At 37.3% G+C, this 23,200-nt stretch overlaps 1 protein-coding gene across 8 annotated transcripts in view; it reads right to left on the reverse strand.

Moving 5' to 3' along the window:
- UGGT2 (UDP-glucose glycoprotein glucosyltransferase 2) overlaps window positions 1-23,200 on the reverse strand; it is a 245,742-nt gene that overhangs the window by 70,530 nt on the left and 152,012 nt on the right. For all 8 annotated transcript variants that reach the window (XR_008914063.1, XR_008914061.1, XR_008914062.1 and 5 more), the window contains 2 exons: window positions 15,355-15,513; window positions 7,981-8,066 (listed from right to left, as the gene is read on the reverse strand). Coding sequence is in view for 5 of the 8 variants with exons in the window: in XM_001377357.5 (XP_001377394.4) it covers window positions 7,981-8,066; window positions 15,355-15,513 (245 nt within the window). In the remaining 3 variants the exon portion in view is untranslated. The remainder of the gene's footprint in view (window positions 1-7,980; window positions 8,067-15,354; window positions 15,514-23,200) is intronic.

Here is a 23,200-nt window from a genome sequence, read left to right on the forward strand (position 1 = left end):
AATTTAGGTAGAACTTCCATTTTTATTACATTAACTTGATTTATCCATGAACAATTATTATTTCTCCAATTATTCAGATCTGTCTTTGTGTGAAAAGTGTTCTATAATTATGTTCATATAATCCCTGGGTTTGTCTTGGCAGTAAGACTCCCAAGTATTTTATAATATTTGCAGTTATTTTTAATGGAATTTCTCTATCTCTTCCTTCTGGGCTTTGTTGGTAATATATAGGAAATTTTTTCATTGTTTTACCTCATTTTTAGTTGATTTTCTAGTATTCTTTAAGTATATCATCACAAAATTGTAGAGTTGTTTTTCCTTACTGCTTCTTTTCCTATTTTCTAATTTTTTCCTTAAAAGTTCTTATTTCATTTATAAAAATGTTAGAAAAAAACAAGCACCTGCCTCATCTCATCTATAATTCTAGCTGAATTTGTGCCCAAATGGTATTTTTTTTCTGAAGCATTGCTTGTAGATGTTTGGAAGTTATTTTCTTCTTCTGTATCTATGTCTTGAGTATCCTTACCATCAGAATAGTTCATGATGGAGCAGGGTCTTTCTTGGTTTACCCATTTTTTTCTAGCCTACCTTTTGTCTTTGGACTTCATATTAGGGCAGAACTTTTTCCTACTTCCAAGGAGAATGAGTTGCTCCTTCTTTTTTTTTTTTAAACATTATTTTATTTGGTCATTTTCAAACATTATTAATTAGAAACAAAGGTCATTTTCTTTTCCTCCCCGCCCTCCCACCAACCTTCCCATAGCCAACGCACGATTCCACTGGGTATCACATGTGTCCTTGCTCTGAACCCATTTCCATGTTGTTGGTATTTGCATTAGGGTGTTCATTTAGAGTCTCTCCTCAATCATGTCCCCTCAACCCCTGTAGTCAAGCAGTTGCTTTTCCTCAGTGTTTTTACTCCCACAGTTTGTCCTCAGCTTGTGGATAGTGTTTTTTCTCCTAGATGCCTGCAGAATGTTTAGGGACATTGTATTGACACTAATGGAGAAGTCCATTACATTCAATTGTACCACAGTGTATCAGTCTCTGTGTACAATATTTTCCTTGTTCTGCTCCTCTCGCTCTGCATCACTTCCTGGAGGTTGTTCCAGACTCCATGGAATTCCTCTACTTTATTATTCCTTTTAGCACAATAGTATTTCATCACCAACATATACCACAATTTGTTCAGCCATTCTCCAATTGAAGGGCATCCCCTCATTTTCCAATTTTTGGCCACCACAAAGAGCGCAGCTATGAGTATTCTTGTACAAGTCTTTTTCCTTATATCTCTTTGGGGTACAAACCCAGCAGTGCTATGGCTGGATCAAAGGGCAGACAGTCTTTTATCGCCCTTTGGGCCTAGTTCCAAATTGCCCTCCAGAATGGTTGGATCAGTTCACAACCCCACCAGCAATGAATTAATGTCCCCACTTTGCCACATCCCCTCCAGCATTCATTACTTTCCTTTGCTGTCATGTTAGCCAATCTGCTAGGTGTGAGGTGATACCTCAGAGTTGTTTTTATTTGCATCTCTCTGATTATAAGAGATTTGGAGCACTTCTTCATGTGCTTATTAATAGTTTTGATTTCTTTATCTGAAAACTGCCTATCCATGTCCCTTGCCCATTTATCAATTGGAGAATAGCTTGATTTTTTGTACAATTGATTTAGCGCTTTATAAATCTGAGTAATTAGACCTTTGTCAGAGGTTTTTATGAAGATTGTTTCCCAATTTGTTGCTTCCCTTCTCATTTTGGTTACATTGGTTTTGTTTGTACAAAAGCTTTTTAACTTGATGTAATCAAAATGTTTTACTTTATATTTTGTGATTCTCTCTATGTCTTGCTTGGTTTTAAAGTCTTTCCCTTCCCAGAGGTCTGACATGTGTACTATTCTGTGTTCACCTAATTTGCTTATAGTTTCCTTCTTTATGTTCAAGTCATTCACCCATTCTGAGTTTATCTTGGTGTAGGGTGTGAGGTCCTTCTTTCTTAGGAGTATTGAATGTTATGTTAGCCCCAGATCTCAGGGACAGATTTGGAGATATGACAGTTTTCAGTGCTCCCAAAGTGGTCTGCTCCAGGGTCAAGCCTGTTTGCTGCCTCTCTAGTTTGAAATCCACAAGTTCCTCACCTGGCTTTCAGTCAATGCCAGAGCAGACTTCTGTTGAGTGTTGTTTTGGAGTGCCAAAATTATAGCATTCTCCCTTTGATCTAAGATTCCTGCATTGGTTATCATTTACAGATTGGATTAGAGACTGAAAGTGATACCCTTATTGGAGTTTAGGGTCTGGGCCAAGCTGTTGTTGCTGGCTTTTGAACTTTTCCCTTTTTGATACACTGTCCAAGGCCTAAAGACCCAGAAACAACACTCCGGCATGCAGATCCTTATCATTCCACCCTGGATCAGTGGCTCAAAATTGGTATTGTCTGACAAAGCTGCAGACCTCTCTGTCTTTCTCCCAACTATGCTAAATAATAGACACGGTAACCTTTGGGGGGATTTTCCCATCAGGATTTGAGCTGGTGTATTTTCTTTCTTTTCTTTTCCTTTCCTTTCCTTTCCTTTCCTTTCCTTTCCTTTCCTTTCCTTTCCTTTCCTTTCCTTTCCTTTCCTTTCCTTTCCTTTCCTTTCCTTTCCTTTCCTTTCCTTTCCTTTCCTTTCCTTTCCTTTCCTTTCCTTTCCTTTCCTCCTTCTTTTCTTTTCCTTTTTCTTTTCTTTTCTTTTCTTTTCTTTTCTTTTCTTTTCTTTTCTTTTCTTTTCTTTTCTTTTCTTTTCTTTTCTTTTCTTTTCTTTTCTTTTCTTTTCTTTTCTTTTCTTTTCTTTTCTTTTCTTTTCTTTTCTTTTCTTTTCTTTTCTTTTCTTACTCTTACCTTCCATCTTAGAATCAATACTGTGTTTTGGTTCCAAGACAGAAGAGTAGTAAAGGCTAGGCAATGGAGGTTAAGTGATTTGCCCAGGGTTACAACAGGTAAGAAGTGTCTGAGGCCAGATTTGGACCTGGGAACTCCCATCTCTAGGCCTGACTCTCAATCTGCTGAGCCACCCAGATGCCCCCTGGTATTTTTCTTTTTCTTTCTTTCTTTATTTTTGAAAATTTTATTTAATTAGTTAATTTAGAATATTTTCCCATGGTAAAAACACCGATGAAAAGCAACTGCTTGACTACAGGGGTGGAGGGGATATGACCGAGGAGAGACTCTAAATGAACACTCTAATGCAAATACCAACAACACGGAAATGGGTTCGAATCAAGAACACATGTGATACCCAGTGGAATTGCGCGTTGGCTGCGGGAGAGGTGGTGGGAGGGGGGGAAGGAAGAAAAGAAAATGATCTTTGTTTCCAATGAATAATGTTTGGAAATGACCAAATAAAAATAAAAAAAAAAGAATATTTTCCCATGGTTATAAGAATCATATTCTCTCCCTCCCCTCCCCTCCACCACCTCTCTCCTGTAGCCAATAAGCACTCCCACTGGGTTTTACATGTGTCATTGATCAAGACCTATTTCCATATAATTAATATTTGCTTTAGGGTGATCACTTAAAGTCTATATCCTCATTCATATCCCCATCAACCTGTATAATGAAGCAGTTGTTTTTCTTCTGTGTTTCTCCTCCCACAGTTCTTCCTCTGGATGTGGATAGTGTTCTTTCTCCCAAGTCACTCAGAATTGTCCTGGATCATTGCATTGCTGCTAGTAGAGAAGTCCATTACCTTCGATTGTACCACAGTGTATCAGTCTCTGTGTACAATGTTCTCCTGGTTCTGCTCCTCTCACTTTGCATCACTTCCTGGAGGTTGTTCCAGTTCACACAGAATTCCTCCACCTTATGATTCCACTGAGCACAATAGTATTCCATCACAAACATATGCCACAATTTGTTCAGCCATTCCCCAATTGAGGGGCATCTCCTCATTTTCCAATTTTGGGCCACCACAAAGAGTGCAGCTATGAATATTCTTGTACAGGTCTTTTTCCTTATTATCTCTTTGGGGTACAAACCCAGCAGTGCTATGGCTGTATCAATGGGCAGACAGTCTTTTATCACCCTTTGGGCCTAGTTCCAAATTGTCCTCCAGAATGGTTGGATCAATTCACAACTTCCCCTGGCATGTTTTCTAAGTAAGTTTGGAGAGGTTTGTAGAAGGAAGCTCACCACAGTGCCTCTTACTATTTTGCCATCTTTTTTTTTTAAACCCTTACCTTCCATCTTGGAGTCAATACTGTGTATTGGCTCCAAGGCAGAAGAGTGGTAAGGGCTAGGCAATGGGGGTCAAGTGACTTGCCCAGGGTCACACAGATGGGAAGTGTCTGAGACTAGATTTGAACCTAGGACCTCCTGTCTCTAGGCCTGACTCTCAATCCACTGAGCCATCCAGCTGCCCCACTATTTTGCCATCTTGACTTCTTTCATGATCAAAAATCAAAGGTCTATTTGAGGTTCATTTAATTCACTAGATTAGTATCCTATAGATAATGTCATTATAAAGAAAATGTTTCTTATTTGAACAATCAACTTGAATATGCCAACTTTGCTCAATAATCAATTATTCTCTGTCATATTATTAATTTTTCAGATTAAAAAATAATTCATAATAGAGATAAAGCAATTAGTTTTTTGTGTCTACTTTTAGTCACTTTTATCTGGTTTAATATTTATTCATATAGGCTTACAATAATTTTGTGAAATATATCCTCAACTTTAATATCATATAAACGTTCTATACTTGTCGATATGGTTGTAGTTATAGGATACCCTTCCAAACTTCCACATGGTAGGGAATAAACTATGTACAAAAAAAAGCAGAGGCAAAAATGCCTCAATAATAATATCTTGTGATAGCAGTTTTGGGATATGTGCTTCGACATAGTGACGAGGTCAAACTAATTTCCCCAGGAAGCCTTCCATTATTAACCCTGAAACACATTTTTATTCTGTTCACTCTGCATTTCCTTTCTATGTGTGTAGCTTCAGTATGTTAAATGGCATTTATTTGCCAATATCGTTAATGTTTCCCTGGTGCATCCCTAAGCGGATGATAGGTTTAGGGAAGGAGATGTACCTATGGATGTATATTTCATTATTTAAAGGAATATCACCTGAGGTCTAGGAAGGAAGTTGTGATCGCTAGGAAACAGCATGGTTTTCATCAAGCTTAGGTCATGACAGGTTATTTCCTTTCTAGATGAGAGCATCTATGTTAGGGTTAGACGTCAGGGAATGCTCAGCTAAGGCTTACCTCAATTTCAGCAAAGTGTTTGACAGAATTTCTGATGTCACCCTTGTAGACTAAGTGGAGAGAGGTAGGCTAGGCAGCAGAAGAGTTAGGAGGATGTGGCACTCTCTTAAAGACCAAACGCAGAGTAGTCATTTGAAGGTAGTGCCTACTTGCAGGGAGGTCTTTGTGCAAATGTCTCAGAGGCCTTCCTCAGTCCTGTGTTATTCGCATTAATCATCCGTGCATAAAGCACAGATGACAAAAAGCCGGGAGGGGTAACTAATGCAGTGGATGAAAGGATTAGGCTTGATAAAGGCTTAACAGGCTAAACTAATCTAGTGAATCACATAATATGAGATTTAATAAGGGTAAATAGACATTTTATTCTTGGGTTCAAAAAAATGATGCTCACAAGTACAAGGCTAGGGAAGAAGCACGTCTAGATAGCAGATCATTAGGGAACAAGATACGGGCTTTTTTGTCTCCACAAACTGTGCCTTCTAAATACACTTGTTTGGAGGCGAGTTCCTTTCTTTGCCAACTTTGATCTGTTTGTTTCTAAATCAAAGATCTGGTATGGGTGTTAGATCAAGCCGGCAGGGAAAGAAATGATTAAGAAAGGAGGTGAAGACCGCTACTGCCTTCAGTCAGTAAACAAGACGTTTAGGGAGGCAAATCACTGGAGCCTTCTGCCACATGCTAAGAGTAACACCTCAATATACTGTTAAATCAGTAAATGCTCTAATATAATATGGTGAGAACAAAGGCAAGCTTCTCAATTCCCTTGTTCGTTTGGACAATGTCAGATGAACAAACACGCTTTTCCCATTCAGCTTATATGTTGTAGATAGAGAAAAATTCTCACAAAAAAATTTTGAACCTGAAAGTACACTTGGCAATGCTTCAGTCACACTGGCACATATGTATTATTCCTAGGCCTGAAAAATATACACTTAAATATACAAAATAAATATAGCTAGAGTCTAAGCAGTGGATAATGTTAACCCAGCATTTGCAACATTTAATAGTAGTCAGACCTTGATGACCAATGGCAACATTATCCAACTAATATTGATTTTAGTTGCTATAGAAGCTATATATAAGACTGACATTTACTTCTTTATGTTAAAAGTTTGTATGTGTGTCTTCTCCCATTAAAATATAAATTCTTTAAGGACAAGGATCATCTTGTTTATTTTTATCTGTATCCTTTCCTTTACACGACATAGAATATGGCAAATAGCAAGAACTTTCTTCTATCTATCTATCTATCTATCTATCTATCTATCTATCTATCTATCTATCTATCTATCTACAATGGAACCAATGTTAATTGAAATGTCTATACATCTATCTGTAAGTTAACTTAGTGAAATAACCTGAGTTAGCAGAACAGGTTTTACCAGAACAGGTGGAAGAATGCTTATCATGATGAAAAACATAATAAATAACTGAACTGAGAGATATGGAAATTAATAGTTTTCAACATCAAAAGTATTTCCTTGTTTTTAGAAGGAAAAATATCAATATTAGATATTCTCAAAGAATGTTATTTATCTATCAAAATATTTATTATGATTATACATTGACTAAGGTACTGTAATTAGGGCTCATTTGCCCTATTACCTTCTAAAAGTCTAGCTGACTAGTGACAGTACTAAGACTCCAGGAAGAAAAAAAAAACAAACCTTGATTCTGATCATACCTGTAGGAAAGGAAAAAGTTAACCAAGTTTTGAAATTCAAGGTGACAATTAAAACTGATGTAGTGTAAACACTGACTCATTTGCATACTGTAAATATTATTGGGCTAGAAGTTATGACTGCAGAGTCCTGATGACACTCAAATATTTAAAGTTAATGGATCAGAGTTTTAGGGTTCCCTTTCTTCTTGTTGTTTTCAGGCATTGGAAGAGAAAATAAAAGCTTGTAAAATAAAAGATGAGAGCCAGCATCCATCTGAGAAAAGTGAAAGTGCCTAATGTACATATGAGGAAACTGAATCTCAAAGAGGTTAAATGACTTGCTGAAGGCCACACAGGTAAACAGTCCAGTTGTTATATCAGGCTTACACTAGTCATACTTATTAACTGTATCTATATCTTTATCACCTAACCACTTTAACAGTTTTAGTCCTGGATTATCGATTTAACATTTAACAACATTTAACTCATATTTAAGTCAAGTGGGATAATTGCCAACCCTATTAATTTAAGCTCTATAAATCTATTTCAAAGTTATATATAATATATTTATATATATATATATCATAAATGCTGAGTGAGTTAATAACCAAGTGGGGACTCTTTTTTGATTGATAAAGACATGTTCAGAAAGGTTAAGTAACTTATTCAAAATTACTTGGTGGGTTAGGTATAGAGACAATCAAACAACAATCATTTGATATATGTTTACTATGTACAAAACACATTATGTTATATGAGGGATATCAAGACACAATTAGAATAGAGATATAAAGAAAAAAATTAAATGGTTTTTTACTTCAAGGAGCCTAAATTCTATTGGGGAAAACAACATATACACATAGAAGTAGATATAAAAGGAATATTTTGGGGAGACAGGGTTAGTAGCTGAGGACATAACAAATTTAGTTTTGTCAAATCCATCAATGTTAAGGATAATTTTCCTGTATTTTATTATATTTAAATAACCTCATTTATGTAATTGTGACAATTTTCTTTTAAATCTAGTAAGTAAGATGATTATGCTGTTCCAAAATATGGTTACTTACCCAGTTAACTGGTAAATATTTTCAGATTTTCCTTGGCGTAATCTTAGAATCCAAGCACCAGGGTTTGCTTTTAACTGAAAATATCCCTTATAAGAGAAAAGAGAATCATTGAATCATAGTGCTATTACTAGACTTAAATATCCAAGAGGACAGTTATTAAGTCCCTACTGTAGGGATAATTTTTTGACTCATTTTTAAAAATTTAAATCAATTTATTTAGTCAATTTATAACATTATTCCTTGGTTACAAGAATCATATTATTTCCCTCCCTCCCCTAATCCCACTCTTCCCGGAGCTGATGCTCAATTTCTTTGGTCCTTGTCCATGATCAGAACCTATTTCCATGTTGTTGGTGTTTGCATTAGGATGTTCATTTAGAGTCTACAACCCCAACCATATCCCCTCAACCTATGTAATCAAGCAGTTGTTTTTCTTCTCTGTTTCTACTCCCACAGTTTTTCCTTTGAATGTGGATAGTGTTCTTTCTCATAGATTCCTCCAAGGTGTTCAGGATCACTGTATTGCCACTAAAGGAGAAGTTCATTACATTAAATTGTACCACAGTGTATCAGTCTGTGTACAATGTTCTCCTGGTTCTGTTCCTTTCGCTCTGCCTCAATTCCTGGAAATGGTTCCAGTCCCCATGGAATTCCTCCACTTTATTATTCCTTTGAGCACAATAGTATTCCATCACCATCATATTGTGAATCTTAAAATTTCTCAGACTCTACCTTGGAACATTATCTTAAGGTTATAGTTAAGGCTATTCCCCATTTAAACAATGGAGGTACTTGATCAGGAATGTATTGAGAACTTAAAATTACTCCACCTATATTTGGCATGCCTTAAGGGAAGATAAAGTTGTAAAACTCCTTACTGAATAATGAAAAAGTACTTAACCCATACTTATAGTGAGGCAGAAGCCCTTAAGCTAGGTCTGTTTTTAGATCTAATACAAAAGGGTGCTAAGTACCTATGAAGGTCAAATTAATCACTAAAAGAGCAAGCTTAGCAAAGAGATGTGAAATACTCAGAAGTTTTAGTCTACCCAGAGAAGGTGATAACAAGATGTGAATTAAAAATGGTCAGTCCTTTGAAAAACATCTACTGTGATTGGTAGACATGAAAACTTAGGGGAGGTGATATAGGAGAAAATTCTCTTTAAAAGGAGCTGTCTGAACCAGTTCAGGGGAGTTTGGATCAGTGTCAGCTCAGGAGCTGAACTGGAGGGTCTCTCTGAACACTAGAATTTTGCTTGGGACAATTTTGTGGTGAGTGATTAAAGACTGCCTTAGTTTTCTCTCTTAAAAGAAAGGCCTAGGCCATTGGCCTAGGCCCTAACTTTCCTGTTATTTCCTCTTACTCTGTCTCTCTCCCTTCCTTTAATTCCTTCATTTGTATTAATTAAAATCTCCATAAAACCCAGGTATTTCATATTTGGGAATTTTTCCCATGGCGACCACTTATTTTTGATATAAAATCAAGACACTAAAAATTATCTTTATGCTTTTGGCAATTCAAAGTCTTGAACCCATATTTTCGTGGTCACAGTTTATGGCAACCACTCTTTTGTCTGTTACAATATACCACAATTTGTTCAGCCATTCCACAATTGAAGGGCATCCCCTCATTGTCCAATTTTTTGCCACCACAAAGAGCTCAGCTATGAATATTTTTGTACAGGCCTTTTTCCTTATTATCTTTTTGGGGTACAAATCCAGCAGTGCTATGGCTGGATTAAAGGGCAGACAGTCTTGCAGAACCCTTTGGGCATAGTTCCAAATTGCCCTCCAGAATGGTTGGATCAATTCACAACTCCACCAGCAATGCATTAATGTCCACATCCCCTCCAGCATTCATTACTTTCCCTTGCTATCATGATATCAAATCTGCTGGGTGTGAGGTGACACCTCAGGGTTGTTTTGATTTGCATCTCTCTGATTATATCAGATTTAGAGCACTTTTTCATGTGCTTATTAATAGTTTTGATTTCTTTAACTGAAAATTGTCTATTCATGTCCCTTTCCCATTTATCAATTGGAGAAGGGCTTGATTTTTTGTACAATTGGTTTAGCTCTTTATAAATTTGAGTAATTAGACTTTTGTCAGAGGTTTTTGTAATGAAGATTATTTCCCAATTTGTTGCTTCCCTTCTAATTTTGGTTGCATTGGTTTTGTTTGTGCAAAAAACTTTTTAATTTGATGCAATCAAAATTATTGATTTCATTTTTGTGATTTTTTTTCTACCTCTTTCTTGATTTTAAAGTCTTTCCTTTCCCAAAGGTCTAACAAGTATACTGTTTTGTGTTCACCTAATTTGCTTATAGTTTCCTCCTTTATATTCAAGTCATTCATCCATTCTGAGTTTATCTTGGTGTAGGGTGTGAGATGTTGATCCAAACCTAATCTCTCCCATAATGTCTTCCAATTTTCCCAGCAGTTTTTATCAAATAGTGGATTTTGGTCCCAAAAGCTGGGATCTTTGGGCTTATCATAGGCTGTCTTGCTGAGATCACTTACCCCAAGTCTATTCCACTGATCCTCCTTTCTGTCTTTTAGCCAGTACCAAATTGTTTTGATGACCACTGCTTTATCATATAGTTTGAGATCTGGGACTGCAAAGTCTCCTTCCTTTGCATTTTTTTTTCATGATTTCCCTGAAATACTTGATCTTTTCTTCTTCCAAATAAGCTTTGTTATGGTTTTTTCTCATTCAGTAAAAAAGTTTTTTGGTAGTTCAATGGGTATGGCACTAAATAAGTAAATTAATTTGGGTAGAATTGTCATTTTCATTATATTAGCTTGACTTACCCATGAGCAATCAATGTTTTTCCAATTGTTTAGATCTAGCTTTAATTGTGTGGATAGTGATTTGTAGTTGTGTTCACATAGTTCCTGTGTTTGTCTCAGCACATAGATTCCCAAGTATTTTATATTGTATAGGGTGATTCTAAATGGAATTTCTCTTTCTAATTCTTGCTGCTGAGAGGTGTTGGAGATATATAGAAATGCTGATGGCTGATGTGGGTTTATTATGTATCCTGCAACTTTGCTAAAGTTGTTGATTATTTTGACTAACTTTTTGGTTGATTCTCTAGGATTCATTAAGTAGACCATCATATCATCTGCAACGAGTGATAGCTTGGTCTCCTCATTTCCTATTTTAATACCTTCAATTTCTTTTTCTTCTGTAATTGCTACAGCCAGTTTTTCTAGTACAATGATAAATAACAGAAGTGATAATGGGCATCCTTGTTTTACTCCTGATCTTATTGGGAAGACTTCTAGTTTATCCCCATTGCAGATGATGTTTGCTGATGGTTTTAGATATATACTGTTTATTATTTTTAGAAAGGCCCTTCTATTCCTATGCTTTCTAGTGTTTTCAATAGGAATGAGTGTTGTATTTTGTCAAAGTCTTTTTCTGCATCTATTGAGATAATCATGTGATTTTTGTTGGTGTGCTTATTGATATGGTCAATTATGTGGATGGTTTTCCTAATATTGAACCATCCTTGCATTCATGGTATAAATCCTGCCTGGTCATAGTGGATGACCCTTGTGATGACTTGCTGGAGTCTTTTTGCTAGTATCCTATTTAGGATTTTTGTGTCTATATTCATTAGGGAGATTGGTCTATAGTTTTCTTCCTCTGTTTTTGACCTGCCTGGCTTTGGGATCAGTACCATGTTTGTGTTGTAGAATGAATTTGGTAGAACTCCTTCTTGGCCTATTCTGTCAAATAGATTATATAATATTGGGATTAGTTGTTCTTTGAATGTTTGATAGAATTAATTTATGAGGTCAGCTGGACCTAGGGATTTTTTCTTAGGGAGTTCTTTGATGGCTTGTTCAAATTCTTTTTCTGATATGGGGTTGTTTAGGTAGTCTACTTTTTCCTCTGTTAGTCTAGGCAATTTATATTTTTGTAAATATTCATCCATATCACCTAGATTGCCATATTTGTTGCCATTAATTGGGCATAATAATGATTGCCTTAATTTCCTCTTCATTAGAGGTGAGGTCTCCCTTCTCATCTTGGATACTGTTAATTTGGTTTTCTTCTTTCCTTTTTTATTAAATTGACCAGTCCTTTGTCTATTTTATTTGTTTTTTTCAAAATACCAGCTTCTAGCTTCATTTATTAATTCAGTAGTTCTTACACTTTCAATTTCATTAATTTCTCCTTTGATGATTAGGATCTCTAGTTTAGTCTTCATCTGATGATCTTTAATTTGTTCACTTTCTCTTTCTAGTTTTTTAATTTGCATGCCCAATTCATTGACCTCTGCCCTCTCTAATTTGTTAATGTATGAACTCAAGGATATAAATTTCCCCCTGAGTACTGCTTTGGCTGCATCCCATAGATTTTGAAAGGATGTCTCATCATTGTCATTTTCTTCAATGAAATTATTGTTACTATGATTTATTCTCTATCTGATTCTGGAGAATCGTATTGTTTAATCCAATTAATTTTTGATTTGCCTCTCCATATACCCTTACTAATTATTATTTTCATTCCATTGTGATCTGAGAAGGTTGAAATTATTTCCATACTTTTGCACTTGTTTGCAATGTTTTTAAGCCCTAGTACATTGTCAATCTTTGTGAATGTACCATGTGCTCCTGAAAAGAAGGTGTATTCCTTTTTGTCTCTATTTATTTTTCTCCACATATTTACTAACACTAATTTTTCTAAGACTTCATTCACTTCTCTTACATATTTCTTATTTATTTTTTGGTTTGATTTATCTAGTTCTGATAGAGGAAGGTTCAGGTTCCCCACTAGTATAGTTTTTCTATCTATTGCATCCTTGAGCTCCACTAATTTCTCTTTTAGAAATTTGGATGCTATGCCATTTGGTTCATATGTGGTGAGTACTGATATTTCCTCATTGTCTATACTGCCTTTTACCAGGATTTAATTACCTTCCCTATCTCTTTTAATTAGATCTATTTTTACTTTGGCTTTGTGAGATATCATGATTGCGACTCCTGCCTTCTTTTTATCAGTTGATGCCCAATATATTTGGCTCCATCCTCTTACTTTTACCCTATGCCTGCCTATCTTCCTCATGTGTATTTCTTGTAGACAGCATATGGTAGGGTTTTGGATTCTAATCCACTGTGCTATTCACTTGCATTTTATAGGTGAGTTCATTCCATTCACATTCAGAGTTATGATTACCAGCTGTGTATTTCCCAGCATTTTGATTTCTACTCCCCGTCCTGCCTTTTCTTCTTTCATTATTTCCTTGTACACGAATGTTTGTTTTTAATCAGTCCCCCTAATTCCCACCCTCATTTTACTTTCCTTTCTACCCCTCTCCCTTCTTATTCCCCTCTTATTTTCTTTACAGTCTTTTTATACTACCCCCACCATCTCCCTCCCTTCTACTGCTTCCCTCCCCTCCAGTCTGTTTGTTACCCTTCTACTTCCCTAAAGGGCACAAATCAATTCTCTGCCCCAATGTATTAGATTATTCTTCCCTCTTTGAGTCAATTTTAATGCAGGTAAGAATTGAGTATTTCCCATCTCCAACCTCTTTACCCTTCCAGTGTATTGATATTCTTCCCCCTCTTGTCATGAGATAATTATTTTTTTTAAAATTGGGCTTAAATTTAAAAAAAAACTTAAATTGGGGTAGAAGGAATTTTTCAATTTAATATAGTGTATACCTATACCTCCAAGCAACATTGCACTGGAATCATTCAAAATCATAATGCATGTTTAAGTAATTCTGAGAGAGATTTTAACTTCCCTCAGTAAAATGTTCTAAAACCAAGGTTCTTCTTCCCCTTTAGTGAATACATTCCTAAATTAATTCAGTTTTGCTGCCTGAAAACTGATCTTCAATAATGAAATTTGATTAATCACATTAATATAAAATCTAATAAAATTAAGGGTTAGCCAATTCTAATTAAACTCTTTTAAATTATTCTTTTATTTATTAAACACACAAAATACAGACATTATTTTGTTTTTATCTTAATACTTCAATCTTCAATTGTACTACATTATACATTTGGAATAGGCTTGTAAGAATTCAGGTCTGTTGATCTAACTAATGAAGGAGAATGCCCATTGCTGTATCTTTGCCATTTCAACTGTCCCCTCATCCAGAAAATTTCTCTAAATTCCCCCAGTTGAATAAGGTTTTTCCTTTGCCCTTAGACATCAAATACCCTTTCTGTATCTCTCCTATGGTGTTATTATAAATAATGTTATAATGTTGTATAAGTATTGTACCCTAAAGCTTCACTCTAGAACAAGAATGACCCAGAGTTCTACAGCACCACTTGACTGATGCACAAATGCAGGCAGATGTATTTACTTACCTGAAACTAAGCTGGGGTGCCACACAACTGTTCAGTTTCTACATAATGATTTCTTTGAACACATCACCCCTATGTTATATTTCCCTGCTGGTCTAGTAGCTCAATGAAGACAAACTATATATTAATTATCTTTATATCTTTCCTAGAATCTAGCAAACTGTTTTGCACATTTTTTATTTTTGCCAGGAGAGGGAGTAGTGACTTCATTTCTTTGCATACTTTTGGGTGTGGAAGCGCCTTCTTCTAATGCAAATAGGCAACTGATAGGTTGGAGCACAGAGTTAACTTATCCAAATTCACACAGTTAATTTATAAAATGAAGAGCTTAATTCTAGGTTTCCATAAATATACTGTGATGCCTGTCTTTGTATTATATGTGAAGGAGGTGCTTAATAAATGTTGAATTGATATGGTATGGGGAAAATAACTCATCCTTCCCAATACTCGAGTATCTATGTAGTATAGTGGATTACAGTGCCAGACCTGCAGTCAGGAAAACTCATTTTCTTGAAATTGTAAAAAATAGACTCGAATACAGGACTACAATCCTCACGAGCCTTTGCTCCACTTCCCCAGAATGCCTTGTAATCTCACCTGGGCCGAGATCGAGAAGGTATTTAAGTTGATTCAAAGGCTCTCTTGGCTCTTGGACTTCCGTTTTGGGGCAGGCCTGTTTTTTTTCATAACGTAGGTGAGGTTGTGTCTAGGCCACTCTATGGCCTGGACACGTGTTTTTTATCCTGTATTTTCTTTAATCCTTAATCTTCAATAAACCTCTAAAAAAATATAATACTCCTTGCAGAGAGAAACTAATTTCTACCTGCCTCAAATGCCTCAGTCTCCCCGTCTCCCCTAAATTTTAATCTTTACAAAATCAAATCTGGCCTCAGGCATTTATTAGCTATATGACCCTGGGCAAGTCAATTAAGACTGTTTGCAAATAATTCCAGTAATTTCATCAAGAAAACTCCAAAAGGGGTCATGAAGAGTCAGGACTGAAAAATGACCAAACAACAACAAACCCAAATACTCACAAGGTTGGCCATCACAATGGTATCAACCATAACAGGATTCTTTTTCATGCCTAGAGTAAATTGAAGTCCCCGAGGAGGTTGTCCAGTAGTTTCATCAAAGCACTGTCCTTCAAGCAGGAGATATTCTAGTTCATATTCTGCTGTAACAGTTCCCTCAATCTATGAAGATAATATTTCACAATTAAGTAAGGTATTTTCAGCTCTCACATGAGCTAGAAATAGTTTTATCATAATGTAAAAAAAGGAAGAGTGTTAATAACCATTTAAATCTTTTTGTTTAAACCATTTTGACAGATTATGGAGCTATAAATTTCTAGAACAGTCTTATACAGCAAACTATCACTTTTATATACCATGATATTAACATTACAGTATTCCCTTTAAGGTATAGAAATATCTTGGCTTATGTACCAAATGGTAAGGAAAGGAAGATGAGGTACAGAAAGAGATACTACATATGCAGCATTCATGGATCAAAATGAATATAAAAATTTGGGATGGAAATGCTCTTGAGAAATAAAGGAAGACATTCTAGACCAGATTTTCTTTTTCTTTTTTAAGCCCTTACCTTCCATCTTGGAATCAGTACTGTGTATTGGTTCCAAGGCAAAAGAGCAGTAAGGGCTAGGCAATGGGGGTCAAGAGACTTGCCCAGGGTCACACAGGTAGGAAGTGTTGGATGCCAGATTTGAACCTAGGACATCTGATCTCTAGGCATGGCTCTCAATCCACTGAGCTACCCAGCTGCCCCCTGGACCAGATTTTCTAATGATCTCTTAATCACCAAATCTAAAGGCACAATCTTGATCATTATTATCCTTCTTGACCTGTCTACAGCTTCTATCACTGGTTGATCAACCTCTCTTTGATATAGTCCTTTCTCTAGTTTTTCAGGACTACTCTCTCCTGGTTCTCCTATCCATCTGATAGTTCTTTCTTAGTTTCCTTTGCTGACTACTCATCTAGGTCATGCCTAATCACTAATTGTGATTATTTCTGTGACTCTGTCCTGGGCCCCATTTTCTCCTCTTTATATACTATTTTGCTTATCTCATTAGTCACAGATTCAATTATTACTTCTATGCAGATAATTTCAGATCTACTTTTCTGGTCCTAACTTCTCTCCTGACCTCTAGTCTCACATCTCCAATACCTGGGCTATTTTGAAAGCATTTTGGATGGTCTCTATGACTCAACTCTTTCCCTACTGCAGTCTATCTTCCATAAAGATGCCAAATCGATCATTCTAAAGTAGAGGTTTAGCCATGTAACAATGCCTCACCTCTCCCAAAATTGAATATAAAATTTTTTGTTCAGCTTTTAAAGCCCTTTAACCTGGTTCTCTCCTGCCTTTACAATCTTCTTACATCTTATTCTCCCTCACATATTCTACAATGTAGTTACACTGGCTTGCTGTTCCTTATACAAGACATTCCATTTCTTCACTATTCATATTTTCATGAGCTGACCACATCCTTGGAATTCTTTCCCTCCTCATCTGCACCTGCTGGCTTCCTTCAAGACTCAGCTAAAAACTTCTCTTCTGCAAGAATTCTTTCTAGTCCCCCCCAACACTTGTGCCTTGCCACTGCTGATCATTTTCAATTTATCCTTACAGATCTTGTTTGTAGAGAGCCAGATTCTAGATTAAATTATGAGCTTCATGACAGCAGAAGCTGTTCATTCTTTTCTTTGTTGTTGCTCTTCTTTGTATCCCTAGCAATTGGCATAGTAACTGGCAAATAGTAGGTACTTAATAAATGCTTACTGGCTTGATTTGGCCAAATGTAAGGTAAGGAAATGGTAGAATGGAAGGTTGCATTCTCTAGCACTAAATAGACAAACTGAGTACAAAGATTTGGACTAGGAATGTTCTCAAGGAATACATGAATATTCTGGTTCAGATTTTTCCCTGAAAGCTCTAAATCTATGATTCAAAAAGGATGTCCTGAGGATTCTAGTTTGTTTGTAATAGGGGAAGGAGGATTTCAAAAAAGCCAGAACTGAGTTGGATCCCTCAAAACCTGTTTTAAAGTGTATCAAAATCAACCTGACTAAATAGAACGGAGGAGTCATGAACTGCATTTTGATGGTATTTATACTTATGTTATAAGTAATACCAGGAAAATATATGCTAGGCAGGTAAGTGGCACAATGATCAGAGTGCTAGACTTGGAGTCAGGATGACCTGAGTTCAAATCCATTTTCAGTCATTTAAAGTATGTGACATACTTTAAACAAGCTGTTTAACTATTATATGCCTCAGGTTCTTCCTCTATAATATGGGGATAATGATAACAGTTATCTTTGAGATAACTTAAAGCACATTTTAAAGAGCTATATAAATGCTAGCTATTTTTAATAGGAGCACAAACCTGAGTTAATTGGAAAACATACCCACATTGTCTGAGGGAGAGGCAGAAGGAGAAAAGAACTGGAAAGCAGAGTGAATTCCTTCATTCCGCATTAAGGAGAAGTTCTGGCCAGGTACTGTAGTAAAGAGCTCTCCATGGTGGGGGCTTTGAGGTCCATTAGATGGAAATGATGGTGTGGTACAGTGCTGGCTTTGGAGTTAGGGAACTTGAAGTCCTGCCTCTGGGATTTGTGTGACATTGGGCAAGTCATTCAACATCTATGGATCTCAGTTTCACTTGCTAAATGAGGGCAATAAAATGAATAGACTCAAAGGTCCCTTCCAGCTTGATTCCTATGATCCTATAAAGAGGTAAAGGGATAGATAGCAGGGAATGGGCAGGAGGTTAAGTCCAGCATTTAGAACTATGAATGAGTAATTTGGTAGATTCAGAATGCAAAGAAAAAAACCAGGAAAATATTTAGGCAACAATTTAAATAAGAAGGTATTTTTAAAAGGTTTGAGTTGAAAGACCTTTCCATTACTACTTGTTCATTGTGGCTAATTATATTCCTTGGTATCTTTAGGAGATACTCTTGTGCCAGAATCATTGAAATGTTATGTAGGCTGTGAATAAAAATGAGAATCAATGGGGAAAACTGATGGCACCAAGTTCAGGAATAATTAAATGCAAAGTTCTTTCTATACTTCCTTAGTTTATGTATTTGAAATGCTACTGGTTATTTATTATTCTGGAACCAATATTCGCTTAGAGATTTTTACATGAATTTAAATTATCTTTAACTATTCAAGGCAATTATTTATATCTGAAAGTGTACTATGTAATATATGATCACTTAGGTTCAAAAGAGGGGGATCCCTCTCTTTCTTTTCTTAATTCTACCCAGATCAATGGTTGTATAATGGTCATTGCCCACACTCTTTTTCACAAGGTTACAGCTGAGATAAACGTCTCTACCTATGTAAATGTAATGTGTGAGGGAATAAAATTACTTTTCCTCTAACCTTACCATCCTGCAATAGAAAGAGAATTGGATTTAGAGTCAGAGGAATTGTCTTCAAATTTTTTCTCAGACACTTGTTACCTTTGTGACTATGTGCAGGTCATATAAGCTCTCTGGATCTCAGATCCCTCATCTATAAAAAGAAGAGTGTGGACTATGGACTTCAAAGGTCTCTTGTATATCAAAACCAATAATCTTACGGTTGCCTGTCTGGGGCTTTGTGTCCTTATGGTCCTTATGCAGAGGACAAAGAAGGTAATCATTTTCCTTGTTCTATAGATGCTTAATGGACTTATTAGTAGCATCAGCTTGCAAGGAGGAATGTTAAGCAAGTTATTACAGAAATGTTCCCCAATAGACATTTACAAAAGTCATTGCAATAGTCGAATAATATGACACCCAACTGTTTGAATTCTGTTCAAATACCTTCTACAAGAAGCCTTTCTTGGTCCTTCCAGCTGCTATTGCTTTCCCCTAAAATTTTTTATCTTGCTTTTTATCATACTATTTTGAAAATAGTACGTGGAATTTTTCAGACCACCCCTCCAGCCCACCATAGAAGAGGCAGTTAAAGGGACAAGATGGTGCTACCTTAACTGAAGCATGAAGAAAGCCTTTACTTCAATTACCCTTTACAAAATGTGAATTTCTCTGATGGAATTTATAGAGGCTACTTGCCTTTGGCTGACTGGAAATCAGCCATGTCCCTGATAACCTAAAAACAAGGCTGTCAGCCCTGGGAGATAACCAAAGCAGAAGAGCTTTGTGGAGTCTAACCTCTAGAAGTCTAGAACAGAGCTAGCTCTGGAGGAAGTCCTTTAGATGGGTTCACTCCACACACTCCACACCCTTCCCTTCACTCCTCTCTCAAAAGGCATGTGGGTGGGGGAAGGTAGTTCTTTCTCTTTCACTCCGCCCATCAACCTTTGGGTTTTTCATGTCACTTCTCATGTTGTAGGAGACACCAGATGCAATATTGAGCACACTCAGGAATTCAAGGAGAGATAATGGAGGCAGTTTTAAGGAGTATGGCAGCTGAGAGGAGAGCCAACTATGGAGATCCAAGGGAGAGTCAACCCTGAGAGTCATTAGTCAAGATGTGGAGAGGCTGAATGATTTGTCCAGGAAAGACATTAAACATAGAGAGCAGAGTCAGAACACCAGAAAAAGAGAAAGGATATAGGGCTGCTTAGGAGATGTAGGTATATGAGTTATTTTCATCACATGTTCTCAATCAGCCAATGAATACTCATTAAATGCCCTCTGGGGCCAATCAATATGCTCAGCTTTAGGGATACAAGTACAAAGAATGAAACAACACCTACTTGAGAGGAGCTTAGTATGCCAGTGGAGGAAACAAAGTACCTATAAAATATATGCAGCATATAGATATAAAATTAACAAATACATATGTGTGTACAGATATGTATGTGTGTACATATTTGTATGCACACACATACATATAATAGGACAGCTAGGTGGCACAATGAATAGAGCACTGGGCTTAGAATCAGGAAGACATCTTCTTGAGTTCAAATCTGGTCTCAGACACTATCTAGATGTGTGAACCTGGGCAAGTTGGTTAATCCTGTTTGCCTCAGTTCCTCACTTACAAAAATAAGTTGGAGAAAGAAAGAGCAAACCTGTCCAGTTTTCTTTGCCAAGAAAATGCTCAAATGGGGTCACTAAGAATCAGACACATCTAAAAAGACTCATCAAATCAAATTAAAATATACATGTCATAGTTAAATAAAAGATTGTTTGTGTTGGATAATTAAGAAAACCTTCATACAGAAAGTGATATCTAAGCAATATCGTAAATGAAGAGTGAGATTATATAAAGTAGAGGCAAGGAAAGAGTGGCATTCCAGACATGGGTATAGTCAGTACAAAGGCCTAGAACTGGGAAATAGAATGTGTGTAAAAAATAAAAGGGTCAGTTTGAAAAGACTATAAATACATTGAGTTCTGGAGAGAGAATAATATACGCTGACAGTGGAAAGTAGGTTGGGAACATGTTGTGAAATGTTAAAGAGAAGAGTTAATTTTAATCCAGAGGCAACAGGAGGCCAGGAGGTGGTTGATTAGGGGAGTAACATGGTCAAATTTCTGCTTAAGGAAAATTATCTTGGCAACAGTGTTGGATGGACAAGAGAGAGTGGTATAAGGCTGGAAGCAGGGAGTCTAATGAAGATTCAAAAGGTGATGAGATCTCGAGCTAAGGTTGTACCTGTTGGTAGAGAGAAGAGTCATAAATGGAGATATTGTGAAGGCGGAAATGTCAAGCCTTCACAACTGATCAGATATGTGTAAGGAAGAGTAGAAGATAGTGAGATTACAAACCTGAAATGATGAAGGATGGTAGTATGTTTAATAATTACACTAGCTAACACTTACATAGCACTTACTATGAACTAGGTACTGTGCTAAGCAATTTAAAATTATTTCAGTTGATCTTCAAAAAACCTTAAGAGGTAGAGGCTATTATTATCCCCACTTTACAGATGAAGAAACTTAGGCAATGTGATAGAAGCTGGCACTAGAGAAAAAGTGCCAGACTGAAGAGTATATGAAATTGATCACCTCGATGGGGGAGGGACCCCAGGAGTGAATTTCTAGAGGAGAGAGGACTCTGGCTGGGGAGCAGTGAGGGTCTCTCTGTCTTGAGACATTGAAGAGAGAAGGTGGATAAAGACTTTCTCCTGAGGGTTACCCACTTTTCCTGCTCATGCCTGGAAATCTTTCCCCCCAACATTTCCAATTGAAGGGACTTTCTGAAGAGAAACCGGAGCAGACTTTACCTCAGCTCCTGTTTCCCAGGGGTGAGTCCACCTGACTTTATCTCAGGGGGCCCAGGCTGCCAAGGCCCGAGATCCCCCCAAACTTGAGGAGGGAGGAAAAGGGTTTAGATAGAGACAAGGACCCCCTTTCCCCACTTTACTTTTCCTATTCTTCCCTGCCCATTATTCCCTTTTGTAATTACCTGATTGAGTTAACATTAAAAGTTATCTGTTCCCCAAGCTGAGTGTGAGTGAATGGATCAAAGGGAGACCTTTTGGTCTCCAGTAGTGAAGGGGTGACAAGAGGGACAAGAGTGTATTGGAGAGAGCAGCTTTAGCTAAGGAGGGAAGGCAGAAGGGGGAAACATCTTCAAACCCCCTCTTTCTCTCTCTCTGTTTCTCTCTCTCTGTGTCTCTCTGTCTCTGGCTCTGTCTGTCCATACCTCAGGGTCCAAGCCTCCTCCCCTTGGTGTACTTTCCCTTCCTTTTTTAAATTAAAAAAAAAAAAACAGTTGTAATTACAAAAGGGAATAATGGGCAGGGAAGAATGGGAAAAGGAAAGTGGGAAAAGGGGGTCCCTGTCTCTATCTAAAACCTTTTCCTCCATCCTCGAGTTTGGGGGGAACTCAGGCCTTTGCAGCCTGAGCCCCCTAAGAGAAAGTCAGTTTTATTCACTCCTGGGCAATAGGAGCTGAGCTAAAGTCTGCTCAGGTTTCTCTTCAGAAAGTCCCTTCAATTGGGAAGTTTTTGGGGGAAGGATTTCCAGTCACCAGTAGGAAAAGTGGGTCATCCTCAGGAGAAAGTCTTTTCCCCACCTTCTCTCTTCTATGTCTCAAGACGGAGAGCCCTTACTGTTCTCCCCACCAGAGTCTTCTCTCCTCAGGATTCCACTCCTGGGGCCCCTCCCCCATCCAGGTGATCAATTTCACATACTCTTCAGTCTGGAACTTTTTCTCTAGTGCCAGCCTCTATCCCAGCAAGCAGAAGTTAAGTGGCTTATCCAGTGTCATACAGGAATTCAATATTTAAGATTAGATTTGAATTCAAGTCTTTGTGGCTTTAGGCTTGGCACACTACCAAATGTACCACTTAGCTCTCTTTAGGGGAGTTTGAAAGACAGATTATTTCATTGATATCTTGAGTTTCAGATGTCTCTGAGACATCTAGTTTAAAATGTCCAGAAGGTAATTTGTGATCTGGGACTAATGCTCAGTGGATAGACTGGGGCTGGACATAGAGATCTGCATAGAGATGAGAGTGAGAGAACACATATAGAGAGAGGAGTACCTAGAGCAGAACCTTGGGAAACCCCTATGGCTGGGGACATGATGTGGATAAGGAGCCAGCAAAGGAGAGAGGGAGGAGTGATCACATATGTAGGAGGCACACCAGGGAAGAGCGTCACAAAAGCTTGAGTGAAAGCTTCCAGGAGAGAAGGTGGTCTAGAGTGTCAGAGGCAGCAGAGAGATCAAGGATTAGTACTGAGTAGAGAACAGCCGCTTTGGCAATGAAGAGATCATTGGCAACCCTGGAGATAGCAGTTTACTCTGGGAGATGGGGTAGAAGGACAGCTGGCAGAGGGGTGGAGTGAAAGTAGAGGAAATGGAGGCACACACCCTGTACATCCCAGTCCTTTTACTAAAGCTGTGCCTATTTGTGGAAGTGGGATTCCTAACTTTTCAGAGAAT

The sequence above is a fragment of the Monodelphis domestica genome, chromosome 8, assembly GCF_027887165.1.
Source record: "Monodelphis domestica isolate mMonDom1 chromosome 8, mMonDom1.pri, whole genome shotgun sequence".
In the NCBI taxonomy this organism is placed as follows: Eukaryota; Metazoa; Chordata; class Mammalia; order Didelphimorphia; family Didelphidae; genus Monodelphis; species Monodelphis domestica.